The sequence below is a fragment of the Microcebus murinus genome, chromosome 21 (assembly GCF_040939455.1).
Source record: "Microcebus murinus isolate Inina chromosome 21, M.murinus_Inina_mat1.0, whole genome shotgun sequence".
Classification (NCBI taxonomy): Eukaryota; Metazoa; Chordata; class Mammalia; order Primates; family Cheirogaleidae; genus Microcebus; species Microcebus murinus.
This window is the reverse complement of record NC_134124.1, coordinates 37,379,221-37,398,034: the sequence shown is the minus strand read 5'-3', so window position 1 is coordinate 37,398,034 and position 18,814 is coordinate 37,379,221. Positions and strand designations below refer to the sequence as shown.

General features: G+C 38.4%; 1 protein-coding gene across 1 annotated transcript; it reads left to right on the top strand.

The window, feature by feature from the left end:
* The first annotated feature begins 5,645 nt into the window (after positions 1 to 5,645).
* Positions 5,646 to 5,969, top strand: LOC142863052 (ribosomal biogenesis factor-like). Its single transcript, XM_075995988.1, has one exon. The coding sequence runs from the start codon at positions 5,667 to 5,669 to the stop codon at positions 5,967 to 5,969; it is 303 nt and encodes a 100-aa protein (XP_075852103.1). The 5' UTR covers positions 5,646 to 5,666.
* The last annotated feature ends 12,845 nt before the right edge of the window (positions 5,970 to 18,814 follow it).

The following is an 18,814-nucleotide window of genomic DNA, read 5'->3' as shown; positions in this document are numbered from 1 at the left end:
ACTTGAAAGCTTGTGTGCTCCCTCTCTCGCCCCTTGTCCACCATGTGAGAACACAGGGAGAAGATGACCATTTGCAAACCAGGAGGAGGATCTGCTGGTGCCTTGCTCTTGGACCTCCAACCTCCAAAACTGTGAGAACTAAATTTCTGTTGTTTGAGCTACCCCATCTATAGTATTCTGTTATGGCAGCCCAAACTGACTAAGAAAGAAGTCAAGAGGCCAAAATGGCAGATGGCGGGGCAACAATAAACCAAATAATAACAGCAATAATTGCAGGTAATATTTAAGAAGTGCATCCTATGCACCAGCCCTCTCATGCGTGTTTAATCCTCCCATCTCATTTAATCCTGGGATGCGTGCACAACCATCATCCCCATTTTACGCACGCAGAAGGAACTGAGGCATAGCATTGTTAAGTAAATTGCCCCAGATCACACATTAAGATGAGGCCATGCAGACATGTTAACCCCCTGGGAGGACTCCAGCACAGGCTCTCCAGTCGTTACTTCATACTACCTTGGCATTTTCCATCCTGGTGGTCCTTGTTCACCTGGAAAATATGACTCTTCTTAAAGATCACCTCCTCATCTTGGCCTTGTCTACCTCCCTTGACCCAGAAAAACTGTGATTGCTTTCTCTGCGCTTCGAAAGGACATTGTTCATCCAAGAACTAAGGCACTCACCATATTGTCTTGTAGCTATTTTGTGATGTGCTGTCTCTACTACCAGTCCATAAGTAACCTGAGGGCAGGCACTGTCCCTCAACCATTTGTCACCTCAACCTTTAGCTAGTGGCCAGGCTTCTGAAACAGTGTAAAGGGGAGTTCAGTTGAGTGGTTTTAAGAAAAGAAGTCTTTCTTGCATGTTAATTATGAAAGTCATATGTGCTGAAATACTACTCTTCAATAAAAAGGAATAAATTGTTCATACACACAACAACTTGGATAAAGCTCCAGGCTGATTCACACTGACTGAAGAGAGCTGATCCTAAAGGATCATGTGCTATGTGATTCCATTTTCATACCATCCGTGGAATGACAAAGTTACAGGAATGGAGAACAGATTAGCGGTTACTGGGGCTGGGCTGAGGGCTGTGGGGAGAAGTGGGTGTGGCTCTGAAAGGCAACACGAGGATCCTTGTGCCGATGGAACTGTTCTGCATCTGGACTGTGTCGAGCCAACATCCTGGCTGTGATATGGTACTGTCACTCCCCAAGATGCTATGGGGAGTTCTGCAAAATAGTATTCAGAAGTACCATATAAAGGACACAAAGTGTCTCTCTGGTTATTATTTACGACTGCAAGTAAATATGCAACTGACACAAAGTAAAAACCTTATTTTAAAACACCTTGTATGTGATGACATCAGTGAAAATGGAAAACTAGAAAGCTCCAAATAATGGAATAAGGAAGCATCCTTTCACAAAAGTAGCAATAAACTAACTGGCAAAGACTGTCAAGATCAACTTTACTGAAAATCTTAAAACAAATCAAAGGTTTACAGTAAGCAAATGAATGCTTAAGATGAAAACAACTAAATCTCGGTAAGAAGGCTTGTGGTATTTTTAGCTTATCTTGGCCCACTCATGTCACTCCAGCTCAGCAGCAGCCTTGAAGGTAACAACTCAATACAGGTTGGTAGAACTGAAGGAAGCATAAGCCTTATTCTCAATGAGTTATGGTTGTTTGTTTTTACCTGTCTGGTGGTTTCCTGAAGGGCTGCTCAAAGGGATTTCCTTTATTTTGCCAAGCATAGAACTCTCCCAAGGTTGAAGGTGGCTCCCCAATAGGAAGAATGTTTTTGTCAAAAATATTTAAATGCAAGTATATTAGCTACTCCCACCTGGGACAAAAGATAACAGGGGGGCAAAAAATAGACCAATTGAAAACTTGGGAAGAAAGATTAGGGAAAGAAATGCTTTGAGAAATAAGGATTTTGAAACACTGCACATATTTCTTGGAAACAACATGGCTACATGTATGGTCAGAGCTGGGTGCGTGCTCAGAAAAGACCAGAGAAGGTTCTAAGCTCCCACCACTAGCTGACCTTCAGGCTCTTCACAAGCAATACATGAAAGCTAAGGTAGAATTGTAAACTGCCTTGCTGAGTGTTGAAGGCATGTACCAACACACACGTGCGCACACACACACGTACACACAGCCCATAAGCAAAGACTAAAATTGGAGGCTTTTTGGTTCCAGACATTTAAAGAAATCTCTATTGAATCACTAGCTCACTATTATGGAAGAAATTTCAGTGGCCACACGCAACAAAGTATATGGACTATACAAATTAGATCAGAAACTTCACTAAACAAACCAACAATGACTACAACAAGCAGCAACAAGAAACCTTAGAGAGAAGAAAGAACCTGATTTCCAGGGTTGCTACATTAAAGTAGTCAAAAATTCAAGCTTTCAACAACAAAAAAATTATAATACATGCAAAGAAACAAGAAAGAATGACCCAGACAAAAGAAAAATAAATTAATGTAAACTGTCCCTAGGAAGACCAGATAGTGACTTACTAGACAAAGACTTTAAATCAATTATTTTAAATATGCTTACACCAAATACAAAGAACTAAAGGAAACCGTGATAATGATATTCATCAGAGAATATCAATTATGAGATACCACTTACAAAAAAAAAACAAATAGAAATTCTTGAATTGAAAAGAACAATAACTCACATGACAAATTTACTTAGAGGAATTCAGCAGATGTGAGTAGATAGAAGAAAGAATCAAGAAACTTAAAGATAGGTCAAGGGAGATTACCAGATGGATGAGCAAAGAATAATAATAATAATGAAGAAAAAGGAACAGTGTTTCAGAGACGCATGGGACTCCATCAAGCATACCAATATATGTGTGACAGGAATCCCAGAACAAGAGAAAGAGAAAGGGAAGAAAGAATCTTTGAAAAATAATAATAATGTTCAAAACTTTCCCAAATTTTATGAAAGACATCCAAGAAGCTCAAGGAATCCCAAAATGGAAAAACTCAAAGATATCAACACTGAGACACATTCTAACCAAACTATTGAAGCCAAAAACAAATAGAAAATCTTGAGCACTGCAGGAGAGAAGTGACTCATAACAATGCACAGGGATTCTGAATAAGATGAATAGCTGATTTCTTATCAGAAAACATGGACACCAGAAGACAGTTGGATGACATTCATAAAGTACTTCAAGGAAAAGCAAGCGAAAACAAACTCTTATCAACCAAAAATTCTATATCTGACAAACTATTCTTTAAAAATGAAGGAGAAATGAAGATATTCCCAGATAAACAAACCTATGAGAGTTTGTAGCAGTAGTTCTGTTCTACAAGAAATGCTAAGCTAGATAGTAAGTCAAATCCATACAAATAAAAGTGGTGAAAGTAATTACTTAGGTAAATATAAAATTTAATATTCATGTATTTTTGATTTGTACCTCCTCTTTTATCCTATATGATTCAGAAGAAAACTACATAAAACAATAATCACAAATGTATATTGAGGGACCATAATATATAAAGATGTAATTTGTGACAATAACAGCTATATAGGAGCAAAGTTTTACATATTATTGAAAATAATTTGATATTTAAACTAGATTATTGTAAATTAAGGTGTCAATTGTAATCTCCAGAGCAATCACTAAAATAATAACTAAAAAATATGCAATAAAATAAAATGGAGGCCAAAATAGCACACTAGGAAATATCTATCTAAAACAAAGGAAGGCAGGCAGAGTTATTGAGGAACAAAAAGTATATGACACATAGAAAACAAATAGCAAAATGGCAAATGTAAGTATGTCCTAATCAGTAATTACTGTGAATGTAAATGTATTAAACTCTTCAATCAAGACTTAAGAATAAACAGATTGCATACATTTTTTAAAAATGTGATCCAACTATATGCTGTCTAAGGCACTCACTTTAGATCCAATGATACTAAAAGGTTAAGAGTGAAAAAATGGAAAAAGATACTCTATCCAAATATAACCAAAAGGGACCTGAGTGGGTATACTAATATCAGACAAAATAAGCTTTAAGACGAAAATTGTTATAAGGGACAAAAAAGATAGTATATATTATACAATTATAAAAAGCACAATCCAAACATGTAGGCACTAAAAACAGAGCATCCGAAACATACACAGTAAAAACTGACAGAATTGAAGAGAGAAATAGTTGGGGACTTTGACACCTCACTTTTAAAAATGGATAGAACAACAGACAAAAGATAAACAAGGAAATGAAAGACTTTAATAACATTATAAGCCAACCAGACCTAACAGTCATATATAGGATACTTCACCCAACAGCAGCAGAATACATAATGTTCTCCACTAATTGGAATAGTCTCCAGAATAAATCATGTTAGGCCACAAAAGAAGTCTCAATAAATTAAAAAATTTGAAGTCATACGAAGTATATTTTCTGACCACAATAGAATGAAATTAGAAATAAATGACAGAATAAATATGGTAAATTCACAAATATGTGTATATTAAACAACAAGCTCTTACACAACAAATGAATCAAAAAGAAAGCACAAGGAAAATGTAAAATACTTTGAAAAGAAAGAAAGTGAAAACAAACATTCCATATCTTATGGAAGACAGTAAAAGCAGTACTCAGAGGGAAATGTATAACTATAAATGCCTGCATTTCAAAAGAGGAAAGATCTCAAATTAGTAGCCTAAATTTTCATGTTAAGTGGCTGGAAAAAGAAGAGAAAAATAAACCCAACTCAAACAGAAAACAGAAATCATGAGGATTACAGCAGAGATAAAGAAAATAGAGAATAGAAATATAATAGAGATAATCCATGAAACCAAAAGTTGGTACTTTGAAAGGATCAACAAAATTGAAAATCCTTTAGCTCGGCAAAGAAAAAAAGAACACTCTAATTACTAAAATCAGGAATGCAAATAGAAACATTACTGTTTACCTTACATAAATAAAATACTGATAAGACAATACTATTAATACAAAAAATTTAATAGCTTAGGTCAATTGGACAAATTCCTAGAAACATAAAAATTACCACAGTTGACTGAAGAAGAAATAGAAAATATAAAAAAAAAATAACAAGTGGACAGTTTAAATCAGTAATAAAAGAACTTAGAACAGCCACCAAATCTCAGGAAAAGACTGCTTAACTGGCAAATTCTATCAAATGTTAAAAGAACTAATACTAACCCTTCTCAAACTTTTTCAAAAGGAGAGGTGTAGGGAATGCTTCCCAATGCATTTTATGAAGCCAGCATTCCCTGATACTAAAGCCAGACAAGACATCAAAAGTCCAATATCTCTTAAGAATATAGTTGCAAAAATCCTCAGCAAAATACCACCAAGCTGAATCCAGTGGCATATTAAAGATTATATACCATGACAAGGCAGGGATTTATCCCAGGAATGGCTCAGCATAGAACAATCAGATGCTCTATATTTTAATAGATTAAAGGGGGAAAAAAACACATGATCATTTCAATTGATGAAAAACCATTTGGCAACATACAACACCCTTTCATGATGAAAATAGTCAATAAACTAATAACAGAAGAGAATTTCCTCAACCTGATAAAGAACATCTATAAATAACTCACAGGCAGATGACATCACCTGGGGCTTAAGAAGGTGCACACGGATATCCAAGGTCTCACAATGGCCAAGAACAAATTAAGAGGGCAGAAGTCCAGGAATGTATTTCACATAGCCAGCCAAAAAAACTTTAAGGCTAAAAACAAAGCAAAACGAGTTACCGCTAATCTTAAGAAGATAAACATTATGAATTATGAAATGGTTAACAGAGTGAATAAAGCTTTTGTAAATATACAAAAGGAACTTACACACTTCTCAAAACGCCTTTCTCTTGAACCTGTGCAGAAAGAATTGATTCCTCAGCCATGTCATGAAAATGAACCAGTTCATGTTGATGAAGCTACAAGATTAATGGCTCAGTTGTAATGCAGTGGTGGCATATCTAATTCCCCCAAAATACCAATAAATTAAATGTTTTATAAAAAAATAAATATATATATAAATAACTCACAGATAACTTCATACTTAATGGTAAAAGACTGAAAGGTCTCCTAAGATCAGAAATAAGACATGGGTGTCCACACTTGCTACTTCCATTCAACACAGTACTGGCGGTTTTAGCCATGGCAATTAGGCAAGAAAGAGAAATTAAAGACATTCAGATTGGCAAAGAAGAAGTAAAACTATCTCTATTTACTGAAGCTATAATCATATATAGAAAATCATTAAAAATACACATATAAAAGGAAATTTTTGGTTCTCGTAAGCAAAGAATTCAAGCAAACTTGTAGGATACAAGATCAACATAAAAACCAGTGGTATTTCTATACACTAGTGATGAGCAATCTGAAAATGAAATTAAGAAAATTTTATTTATAATAGCATCAAAAAGAATAAAATATTTAGAAATAAATTTAACCAGGGAGGTGTAAGAGTTATATACTTAAAACTATAAGACACTGGTGAAAGAAATTAAAGAATTTCTAAATAAATGCAAAGATATCCCATGCTGTTACATTGAAAGACTTAATATTATTAAGATGGTAATACTCCCCAAAGTAACCTACAGACTGAAAGTAATCCATATCAAAATTCCAATGGACTTTGGGTTACATTGTATATCTTAGCTTTTCCCTTGGAAGGTTTAGATGTATTCCCTCCCCCCCCCCAATATGCTCACCACAACCCTAAGATGTGTATCTCCCCCTCCCCCAAACCCTAGTGGGCACTATCCCCATTTGAGCATCATAGTTTTAATCAGTCAGTACCAATTTGATGGCAAAGGGAAAAAACAAACAAACTTTTATTGGGTGGTGGGCAAATGGGAGGGGGAAGGAGGAGAAGAATTTACACTTACAAATAGGCGATGTGCACCACCTGAGAGTAGGACATGCTTGGTGTTTTGGTAAGGCGGGGGGGGGGGCGTGGGGAGGAATGGCAGGGGCAATATATGTAACCCTAACAATATTTGTACCCCCATAATATGAAAAAATAAAAAATTAAAACAGAATTCCAATGGCCTTTCTGAAAAAAATGAAAAGCCAATGCTCAAATTTCTGTGAAGTTGCAAGGGTCCTTGATTTTCTAAATCAATCTTGAAAAAAAAAGATGAATGTAAGAAAACTCACACTTCCATATAAAGAAAGCAACAGTAATCAAGATAGTGTGGCATAAGAACACATATACAGATCAATGGAATAGAACTGACAGTCCCAAAATAAACCTCATATTTATGGTCAACTGATTTTCAACAAGGGTGCCAAGACCATTCAACGGGAAAGAATAATCTTCTCAACAAATGGTGCTGGGACAACTAGATATCCACATAAAAAGGAAGGAAGTTGGACTCTTACCTGATATCATATGTAAAAAGCAAATCAAAGATCTAAAGGGAAGAACTAAAACTATAAAACTCTTAGGGGAAAACATAGGAGTAAATCCTCATGGCCTTAGATTTGGCAATTAATTCTTAGTTATGATCCAAAACCACAAACAATAAAAGAAAAAATAGATTAAATTGGGCTTCATCAAAATTAAGAACCTTTGTGTATCAAGGACACTCAAAAAGCTAAAACAGTCTACAGAATTGGAGACTATATTTTCAAAGCATATATATGATATAGATCTGGTATGTAGAATTCATGAAGAACTCTTGCAACTCAATGACAAAAAGACAAACAACATGATTTAAAAATGAGCAAAGGATTGAATAGATATTTCTCCAAAGACATGACCAATAAGCACATGAAGAAATGCACATCAAAGGTCATTAGGAAAATGAGAATTAAAACTATAGGAGATCTTACTTCATTCCCTCCAGTGTTTTTAAAAAAAAAATTAACAAGTGTTGGCAAGGATGTGGAGAAATTGAGATCCTTATTCATTACTGGTGGAAATTTAAAATGATGCAGCTGCTACGGTAAAGTTAAGGTGGTTCCTCAAAAAGTTAAACATAGAATTTCCACTTGACCCAGTAATTCCACTCCCAAGTATATACTCATGAGAATAACTCACAGAACTTCATACTTAATGGTAAAAGACTGAAAGGTCTCCTAAGATCAGAAATAAGACATGTTAAGACAGGTTAAGTTTCTATACTAGCAGGTGTTCAAATAAAACAAATACTGAACATTATATACAAAAGTTCACAGCAATTTTATTCATAATAGCCAAAATATGGAAACAACCCAAATGACTATCAACTGATAAATAGATAATCAAACTATAGTATATCCATACGATGGACTATTATTCAGCTATGAAAAGGAATGAAGTACTGACACATGCTACAACAAAGATGAACCTCAAAAACATCATGGTAGGCCGGGCATGGTAGCTCATGCCTGTAATCTTACCACTTTGGGAGGCCGAGGCAGGAGGATCCCTTGGGGTCAGGAATTTTGAGACCAGCCTGAGCAAGAGCAAGACTCCATCTCTACAAAACATAGAAAAATTAGCCAGACATGGTGGCGTGCGCCTGTAGTCCCAGCAACTGGGGAGGCTGAAGCAGGAGGATAGCTTGAACCCAGAAGACTGAGGTTGTTGTAAGCTATGATGACATCTCTGCACTCTAGCCCAGGTGATAGAGCAAGACCCTGTCTCAATAAATAAACAAATAAATAAACTATTATGCTAAATGAAAGAAGCCAAAAACAAAAGGCAACATATTGTACATTTCCATTTCCATGAAATGTCCAAAGTAGGCAAGTCCATAGAAATAGAAAGGAGATTAGTGGTTTTCAGAGTGAGAAGGAAATACTTATTAGGTATCAAGTGTCTCTTTAGAGTGACAAAGATCTTCTGCAATTAGATAGTGTTGATAATTGCACAACTTTGTGGATGTACTAAAAACCACAAAATTGTACATTTTAAAGGGGTTAAAGTGGTGAATTTTTTGTCATGTAAACTTTACCTCAACTTTGTGAAAATGTAAAAATTGTGAAAATCTTTTAAATACAGAAAATATTTATAACACAACTTGGATGTCTCTAAGAAAAAAAAAAGAAAAATAAAAAAAAAAGAAAATATATTGTGAAAATCTTTTAAATACAGAGTGATATAAATGAAATGTGGGGCCGGGTGCAGTGGCTCACACCTCTAATCCTAGCTCTCTGGGAGGCCGAGGCGGGCAGATCGCTCGATGTCAGCAGTTAGAAACCAGCCTGAGCAAGAGCGAGACCCCATCTCTACTATAAATAGAAAGAAATTAATTGGCCAACTAATATATATAGAAAAAATTACCTGGGCATGCTGGCGCATGCCTGTAGTCCCAGCTACTCGGGAGGCTGAGGCAGGAGGATTGCTTGAGCCCAGGAGATGGAGGTTGCTGTGAGCTAGGCTGACGCCACGGCACTCACTCTAGCCTGGGCAACAAAGCGAGATTCTGTCTCAAAAAGAAAAAATAAATAAATAAATGAAATGTGAACATTTCCGTCTTTTTTCATCAGTCAGAACTCATGATTATTAATGAGGGTTTACTGTATGTCCTTCTAAATCTTTCTACTACACACGCACACACACACCCCAGGATAGAGGTTGAGCTTTTGTAAAATGGGACAATAATCATTATATATGTCTGCAATCTTCTGCATTAATTTAACGTGGACACCTTTCCTCATCAGCACAGATTACATTCCATTTTTAACAACTACTTAAGTTTCTATACTATCATTTTTATAACCATTGTCCTATAGATAGACATTTAGAATACATACAACGTTTTGCTATTCTTAACAATAGGCCAACTAATGTTTTTGTGTATATATCTCTGCATACCTGAAGACGGAATCTTGTGGGATGGGTCAATGAAATCTGCATTGCTCTTCATATGTGTCGTGTGTTCTGTGTGGAGGGACCTGGGGGTCTGGAGGAATCAGCTGGCACCTTTCCTTGCCACCGCATTAGCACGACGGTTAGCCCTGGCAGAGAAAGAAACTTGAGGGCTGTGGCCTCAGAGAAACAGGACTATGAGGGAGAGAGAACTCTGGAGCTGCCACTTTCCAGAACTGTGACTCCAGCACTTCAAAGACCTTCCATTTTCTAGTTTACAAAAATGTAAATTAGACAATGTTTACTCACAAACTCGAACCTGAGAAGAGGGACAAATAGTGGCTAGGATTATTATTGCACATGAAAACAATAATAACCTAGGACCTTTGAAAAAGAGCGAACTCAGTTTGCAACACACAACTTGCTTTTCTATTTAACTTTAACAAATAAAGATCACTTTCAGTGGTAGCCAAACCCCTAAGACTTGCAAGTATTTAGACATCTCAGTTCTTCGAACTCCTCTGTTTGCCTACACAAACTTCATTCACCTTTGAAAGGCTGGCTGCATGGACGGTAAGTCAGCCTGGATGATAACAAGAAGTGACTAGAACCGGCCCCCACATAGTCCCAGCCCCAAACATAGACATACAGACTTCCCGGGTCCCAGTAGCTGATGAGACATCAGCTGATAAGCTAAATCAGAACTTGTACCCTCAGAGTGTTCCACGTCCTCCTTTGGCCTTGGGGTGTAAGCTAACAGTGAAGAAATGCCCAGGTTCTAGGATGGCAGGTGCCTAGATGTTCCAGAGAGCTCCTGATTTCTGGGGCCTAGCAAGAACTCTATTCCAGCACTATTCTTGAGTCTCACACTCTGGAAACATGGAAGGGAAAAAGCCATGGAATCTGACAAACAAGGATTGAAAACCTCATTTTGTTAAGAAAAACCCAAAACATAAAAACAATGCAAAAAGTTGGCTGTCTAATGAGATCATCCCATTATTTAATGGAATAATAACAAAGAATTATTTAACTTCCTAGAGGATGTATCTTTGTATGATTTGCTATTTACTATTTATTGCAGCTCAAGCTCTGTGAAACTGGCATGTTAACTGATAGACTTCTGAGCCGTAGACATCCATGCTGTTGCTTGTGCTTGCTTGGCCCCTGACTCTGAGATGGAGATGTGCCTGCAGGAGACTTCTCAGAGTGTGCTCTTGGGATCATTACCCATGGAAAAGAAAAGGAAGAAGCAGAATTGGACAGAAGAAAAGCTGAGCTCAGATGCTAGGCAACATGCAAGTGTTTACCACCATGCAAAGACAAATGACTTTAGAAGATAATAACTGCAAAAGTTAGGATTTTATTGCCCTGCAGGATATAAACTAGTGTTGCCTCTAACCTAGCAAATTTATCTCATCATGCCTTTCCCAACGGACAATATGCATCTCAGTTCCTCAAATGCTCTTTGAATTAGCTCTGCCATCCTGATGGTTCCCTTGTTAACAAGTTAAAGAAATGTTTGGCATGTGCTTGCTCATGCATTTGAATGATAGCCATATTTTCAACTATCTTTAATCTACTCTTTGACAGTTACTCCCAGTGGCTTTCAATGCTCTTAGACTAGAATCCAAACTCTTCCCTGTGGCCTGGAAGGCCTTACGCCTTGTGGTCTCTGCCCACCTCCCTGATATCTACCGCCTGGTTTGCTGCATTCGAGTCACATTGGTTTTTTTTTTTTTTTTTTTTTTTTTGAGACAGAGTCTCACTTTGTTGTCCAGGCTAGAGTGAGTGCCGTGGCGTCAGCCTAGCTCACAGCAACCTCAAACTCCTGGGCTTGAGTGATCCTTCTGCCTCAGCCTCCCGAGTAGCTGGGACTACAGGCATGCGCCACCATGCCCGGCTAATTTTTTATATATATATCAGTTGGCCAATTAATTTCTTTCTATTTATAGTAGAGACGGGGTCTCACTCTTGCTCAGGCTGGTTTTGAACTCCTGACCTTGAGCAATCCGCCCGCCTCGGCCTCCCAAGAGCTAGGATTACAGGCGTGAGCCACAGCGCCCGGCCCACATTGGTTTTGTATTTTTGACTGTGCCCTTCTATCCTGTCTCAGGGCCTCCGAACAAGCTGTTCCCTCCACTGGGAATTCTTTTTTCCAAATTATCCCAGAATCCCACCTTCCCCTCATTCGAGTCTCAGGTTAAAAGTCACCTCCTCTGACCATTAGAGCTAGACTCTCTGAATGCCTTTTCTGCCCCATTTCTAGTCACTTTTTATCATCTTGCCCATCTTATGCATAGAACTGAGTCATTTCTGATATGATCTCATTCATTTATTTGCCTATTTAAATATTGTTTATCACCCAGAGAGCCCCAAAAGTCTACCAGAAAAACCTGTTGATCAAGCAAAGCTAATTTAAAAAAGTTCTGCAATACAGGAGAGGACAACCTTAACAGAGTCTCAGTAGTGTTTGGAAATGAGAATTTAGAATAAGGTATTTGTAGGGTTTTAGGTCCTTTGATGGATGACCTTAAGGCAAGTCTTGCAAGATGAAGAACTGGTTGAGATTGGGCTGAGTTGATGACATAGTTTTAGGCCTGGTGTCCACAGAAAGGCAGGGATCTTGAAGTAACTCTTGATAAGAAAGCTGTTAGTTCTGTTAAGTAAGGTAATTAGTTCACAGTCTTACCTTCCAGAAACAAGTATTTCCTGGAATATGCAGCTAAGTTAGTTTTTGCTGGGACCCAGCATTGTTTAACACAGGAAAAGAGAGCTATGTTGGTTTTAAGTCTCTTCCCACCAATAAACTGGAAGCTCCCTGAGAAAAGGAATCTTATTCATCTTGTTATTCCTGCTTGTTGTTGTATGCCAGGAGCCTAGCACAGGGCCTGCCATGTAAGGATCTAATAAATATTTGTTGATTATATTAACACATTATTACTTTGTCAATAAAAGTTGTCGTGACCCTGGGAAGGAAATTTTGCCTCTGCAAAACAAAGATAAAGAATTTTATTGGTGTATAGTAATGCTACTGATTTGTGTACATTGATTTTGTAACCTGAAACTTTACTGAATTTATTTACCAATTCTAGGAGTCTCTTGGTGGAGTCTTTGGAGTTTTCTAGATGTAAGATCATACCATCAGCAAAAAGTGATAGTTTGATCTCCTCTTTCCCAATTTAGATACCCTTTATTTCTTCCTCTTGCCTGACTGCTCTGGCTAGGACTTCCAGCACTATGTTAAACACAAGTGGTGACAGTGGACACCCTTGTCTTGTTGCAGTTCTTAGCAGGAATGCTTACAACTTTTCCCCATTCAGCCTTATGTTGGTTGTGGGTTTGTCATATATGGTTTTTATAATTTTGAGATATATTCTTTCTATGCCTAGTTTGTTAAGGGTTTTTAATCATGAAGGGTGCTGAATTTTATCTAATGCTTTTTCTGTGTCAATTGAGGTGATCATATGGTCTTTGTTTTTACTTCTGTTTATGTGGTGAATCACATTTATTCATTTTCATAAATTTAACCATCCTTGCATCCCTGGGAAGAAGCCCACTTGGTCATTGTGAATTATTTTTTTGATGTGCTGTTGAATTCATTTTGCTAGAGTTTTACTGAGTATTTTTAATCTAAATTCGTAAGGGACATTGGTCTATAGTTTTCTTTTTTTGTTGTGTCCTTTCCTGGCTTTGGTATCAAGGTGATACTGGCTTCATAGAATGAGTTGGGGAGAATTCCCTCTTTTTTGATATTATGGAATAATTTCTACAGCATGGGTATCAGCTCTTCTTTGTAGATCTGGTAAAATTTGGCTGTGAAGCCATCTGGCCCAGGGATTTTTTGGGTTGGAAGCTTTTTTATTACTGCTTCAATCTCATAGCTCATTATTGGTCCATTCATGAGTTCTATTTCTTCCTGATTGAGTCTTGGGAGGTTACCGTGTGTTTCTAGGAATTTGTCCATTTCCTCTACATTTTAGAGTTTATGTGCATGTATATTTTCATAGCATTCACAGGTGATATTTTTTATTTCTGTGGTATCAGTTATAATGTCTCCTTTTTCATTTCTGATTGAGCTGATTTGAGTCCTTTTTCTTTTATTCCTGGTTAATCTAGCAAGAGGTCTATCAATTTCATTTATCTTTTCAAAGAACCAACTTTTTCTTTCATTGATCCTTTGTATTATTTTTCAAATCCAAGACTCAATACCATTCACAATAGCCACAAAGAAAATAAAATACCTAGGAATATACTTAACCAAGGAGGTGAAAGATCTCTACAAAAAGAACTACCAAACACTGAAGAAAGAAATCCCAAATTTCACAAACAAATGGAAAAACATGGATCATGATCATGGATCAGTAGAATCAATAGTATTAAAATGTCCATATTACCCTGTCGCGCCCGCCTTGCCAGCAAGGAAGACGCAGCAACCGGAGTTCTTCTGACAGCACTTTATTGGGGAATCTGAAGATAACTAAAGCAGAAGACCCTGAGGAGCTCTCGGAGCGGGCTTATATAGGCACTAAGTACATTAGGCAGAATCTGATTGGCTCACGCAAGAGCCCTCATTAGCATACTTGCTGAGAGACAGGAAAAAGCCCCTACACATGCGCGGTTCACCCTGTTTATCAGTCTTGTGGTATGGGTGTGACCAGGAAGTCGGCGCCATCTTGCAATGGCCTTAACACCGCGCCCCACATTACCCAAAGTGATTTACGGATTCAATGGAATCCCCATCAAAATACCAGTGTCAGATCTCACAGACGTAGAAAAAAATAATTCGACACTTGATTTGGAATGAGAAAAGAGCCTAAGGAGCCAAAGCAATCTTAAGCAAAAAGGACAAATCTACAGGCATCACATTACCAGACTTCAAACTATGCTACAAGGTTGTAGTAACCAAAACATCATGGTATTGGCACTAAAATAGAAACATATACCAATGGAACAAAACAAGGAACCCAGATATATCCACATACAGCCAACTGATCTTTAACAAAGCAGACAATAATATACATTGGGAAAAGAAGCCCCCTTCAATAAATGGTGCTGGGAGCTTTAGATGGCCACAAGAAGAAGGATGAAACAGGATCCATATCTCTCACCAGTCACAAAAACTAATTCAAGATGGATAAAAGACTTAAATGAAAAAAAAAAAGACTTAAATATAAGGCATAAAGTCATAAGAATGCTGGAAGAAAATGATGAAAAAATTATTCTAGATATTGGCTTACGCAAAGAATTTATGAAAAAGATCCCAAGGGCAATTACAGCAACAACTAAAATATTAGTAAATAAATGGGAATTGATTAATTTAAAAAGCTCTGCACAGCTAAGGAAATAATTAACAGAACAAATAGACAACTTAAAGAATGGGAGAAAATATTCACAAGTTATACATGCAATAAAGAGCTAATAACCAGAATCTACAAAGAACTCAAGTAAATCAGCAAGAAAAAAGCAAATAATCACATTAAAAAGTAGGCAAAAGACATGAGCAGAAGCTTTTCAAAAGAAGGTAAACTATGGTCAATAAACACATGAAAAAATGCTCAACATCACTAAATATCAGGGAAATGCAAATTAAAACCACAATGAGATATCATCTTACCCTAGTTGGAATGGCTTTTATTAAAAAGTCCAAAGACAATAGATGCTGCATTGGATGCAGAGAGAAAGAAATGCTTATACACTGTTGGTGGGACTGCAAATTAGTATAACCCTTATGGAAAACCATATGGAGATTCCTCAAAGAACAAAAAGTAGACCTACCATTTGATCCAACGATCCCACTACTAGGTATCTATCCAAAGGAAAATAAGTCATTTTATCAAAAAGACACCTGCACTCAAATGTTTATTGCAGCACAATTCACAATTGCAAAGATCTGAAATCAACCTAAGTGCCCATCAATGCATGAGTGGATTAACAAAACTTGGTATGTGTATAGTATGGAATGCTACTCAGCCATGAAGAAGGATGAATTAAGACCTTTTGCAACAATTTGGATGGAACTGGAGACCATTATCCTAAGTGAATTATCTCAAGAATGAAAAAACAAACATCACATGTATTCACTCTTAAATTGGAACTAACCAATGAGCACACACACACACACACACACACACACACACACACACAGAGGGAAGTAAAACTCTGTGGAAATCAAGCGGGGGAGGGCTGGGCAAAAACCTACCTAATGAGTACAATGCACACTATCCGGGTGCTGGGCGCACTCATAAGCCTGACTCAAGGATAACAAAAGCTATTAATTTAACCAAAAACATTTGTACCCCTGTAATATTTTGGATTTAAAAAAAAAGAAATTTATTGAGTTCCTGACATTTTCCAGACACCTTCCTGAGTGCCATGGATTTAGTGGCAAACCAAACAAGGCTCCCACCCTCGTGGCCCGATAATCCCGTGCAGAAAGGCAGACAATAAGGAAGCTAACAAATGAAAAACAAAGGCTGGGCAAGCCCATATTTATGTGCAACTCCTCTTAGTAAGCCAGATGCATTTTTTGAGAAGGAATCTAGAGAAAAGCTGCAATCCAGTGAAAATCATGACAAAGATGGTTTTCTTAAAGTATATTCCATGATTGTTTTTAGCACAAAAGTAATATGTGCTTGTTGTAACATGTGAAATAATTTTCTTGGGTATACAAAGAAAAAGTTAGTAAATTCACCACCAATAGCCACCAGGCATCTGCCTGGTAGGGACCTTTCACATTCTTTCCAAGGATCATACAAATACGTAAAGATATATAGGGCTCTCATCTTGTCCTGGTTCCAAAAAACTAGACTGGCTTCATGCGTGATCCTGCAACACGGCTTTTGCATCTAGTAACGTATCCTGAGTTTTCTCCAGGCAACAGGTAGAGATCTGACTGGGTCTTTGCAATGTCTGTGCAATAATCCAAAGGGTGGAGGCTGCCTCCCCAGTCAACCAGTCTCTCCTGATGTTACAGATGCAGGATTAATGTCCCAGCTCGGCAAAATCTGACTCAATCCATCATAGCATTTTGTCTGTTTTGAGACAGAGCAAGACAAACATTCTTTCTCACTCAAATAGCTGGTGGAGAAACAAGCTCTCAGACATGAAAAGTAAGCCCAGAGGCTACAGTTTGATCAGGATTCTTTATCATTTAAATTCTATTTTCTTTCTGATTTTAGATTTAAACTAGCACAAGCATTAGAATGTTGTGATTTCATTTACATTAATGGTGATGATACGTGTATGACACTTCCTTTGGGAATCTTACTGTTCTAAATATTTTTAAAAGATTCACCTTTTGAATTGAACAGTGGATCATGAAAATACTTGCCAGTGGGTGTATATAAAGGGAATTTTTGTTCTGAACTCTTGAAACTTAGACGGTAATGTGGAATTAATCATGGAAAAAATATTTTTTTGTTTGTTCTTTTTAAAAAAATATTGACTGAATGTTCTTCTTTCTCGATGATTTATAAGATTCCTTTTTTTGGCTGGAACCTTTTTTTTTTCTAATCAGCCAATTTTCTTTAATTGAAGTGAAATTCACACACCATAAAATTAGCCATTTTAAAGAGAACATTTAAAGAGTGGCATTTAGTATGTTAGCAATGTGTACAACCACCATCTTATCTAGTTTCAAAACATTTTCATCACCCCGAAATAAAATTCTATATCCATTAAGCAGTTACTCCCAACCTTCCCCTTCCCCCCAGCCTCTGGCAACCACAAATGAGAATTTACCTATTCTGATATTGCATATTAGTGGAACCATAAAATGTGTCCTTTTGTGTCTGGCTTCCTTCACTTAGCAAAGTGTTTCTGAGATTCATTTTCAAAACGTTGTAGCATGTATTAGTACTTCACCCTTTTTTAAAGGTTGAATAATACTATTATATGGGTATATCACAATTGTTTATAGATTCATCCACTTAGAAATATTTGTGTTGTTTCCATCTTTTGGCTTTTGTGAAAAGTAGTGATATGAATATTAATGTTTGAACAACTATTTCAACTATTTTCAGTTCTTTGGGGTATTGGCCTAGGAGCAGAATTGCTGGATCATAACCCTTTTTATAAGATCCTCTCAAGGGGACGCTCTACCTGGTCTCTGAGAGCTTTAAAAAATTCCTTGACTCCTTTGGTTTCTTGGTGCACTTTGGTGACAGGCTGGCCAGGAGGAGGTGGCCTCAGGGCCCTGAGGTCTCTCCAGATTCCTGCTGATGCTCAGTGGCGGCACACAGCACAGCGTCAGGGTGGGCTACCTCAATTCTAAAGGTAGAAGGTCCAAGCTCAACTCCTGGCCCTGCCTCTTCCTAACAGAGACCCCAGATAACGCATTTAGCTCTTCTGAACCTCAGTTTCCCCATCTGTAAAGTGCAAGGACTGGGGGCTGCTCCTGTGTCACGGCCTGACAGTGACATATCTGGAGCCCCTGCCAGCCCCCGAATCCCAGCTGTCATGGCCATGAGCACAACATACGCTCTGATCCCCAGGGAGGGCCTCTTTAGGGGAGACGTGTGCAACAGGAAATTCCGCAGACAGAGGAGGGCAGAACCGCAGGAGGAGCCAAGGCCGAGGGACTGGCGGCGGGTGTGGGGCGCTGACCTCGCCGCGGGCGCAGAGGCGCGGGAGCCCCTGGCATCGGCCGGAGCGGGTTACGTGAAACACGGAGGAGCGACACGTGGGCCTGGCCAGGACAGGTGTTCCTGAGACCGGCGGGGCGGCGCGATGGAAGCTGGCGGACGGTGAGAAGGCTGCTGGCAGGGCTGTGGGCCGCCGGCCGTGCGCCCCAGGGCGGGGCCCGGGAGAGCCCGAGGCAGCCGCAGCGCCCGTGGGAGCCGGGCCGCAGGGGGAAGGGCGCCGTGCCCGCCTGGCGCCCGCGGTCGCCGCAGCCCTGAAACCCGCCTGGCGCTGAAGAGAAGCCGCTTCTACTCACGGCTCTGCGGGGGGACCAGGCCGCTCTGCGCCCAGGCCGGGGAGGAACCGTAAGCCTTTGCGAGCTG

Excerpts from the sequence above, each read along its gene's own strand:
- LOC142863052 (XM_075995988.1), top strand. The coding sequence starts at position 5,667 with ATGGCCAAGAACAAATTAAGAGGGCAGAAGTCCAGGAATGTATTTCAC.